Genomic DNA, 535 nt, shown 5'->3' with positions numbered 1-535 from the left:
TAAAAACTCTCCTCACCACTTTAATCTCCTTGACAGTCCTCTTGGTGTTCAACATGCTCTCAATCTGCTGGTCAATGTCCTGCTCAATATCCTCGTCATCGGAGTCGGCCAGACCCAGCGCAGCCTTCTCGAACTTCTTTTTCTCTGACGCAAAGTTGGCCTCAGACTCGTCGAACTTGTATCCCTTGCCATGGAAGCCACCCCCTGTCTTTACCTTTTTCCCCTCTCCTTCCATCTTCTGCTTGTACTCCTCGTAGAATTTCTGGAAGACAGGAATAGCAGGAAAGACAAAAGGTGAGAAAATGTATAAAATTACTGCAGAAAAAATACAAAAACACAGTGATGTATATAATGATGAAATGAAAGAGCCACAATCAAAAGAAAGACTGAAATGAGACATTTCAATTTAGTTATCTGATGAGGAATCTGATTTAATATTATGATTGACTGATTTATTTGTCCATGCTGAACAGCAAAAACTATAAAGTTTAGCAAATTTTGTAAATCATATAGCAATTATTGTTACTATTAATTA

At 38.1% G+C, this 535-nt stretch overlaps 1 protein-coding gene across 1 annotated transcript in view; it reads right to left on the bottom strand.

Annotated features, from left to right (window-relative positions):
* The window catches only part of LOC119582027 (probable ATP-dependent RNA helicase DDX46), a gene marked incomplete at its 5' end in the record, with an annotated part of 8,698 nt that overhangs the window by 3,594 nt on the left and 4,569 nt on the right, over positions 1-535 (bottom strand). Inside the window, 1 exon segment of the mRNA XM_037930237.1 lies at positions 17-262. Within this exon segment, the coding sequence (XP_037786165.1) occupies positions 17-262 (246 nt within the window).

Source organism: Penaeus monodon, chromosome 15 (genome assembly GCF_015228065.2).
Source record: "Penaeus monodon isolate SGIC_2016 chromosome 15, NSTDA_Pmon_1, whole genome shotgun sequence".
NCBI lineage: Eukaryota > Metazoa > Arthropoda > Malacostraca > Decapoda > Penaeidae > Penaeus > Penaeus monodon.
The sequence above is the reverse complement of the archived record's forward strand: the minus strand, read 5'-3'. Positions and strand labels throughout refer to the sequence as shown.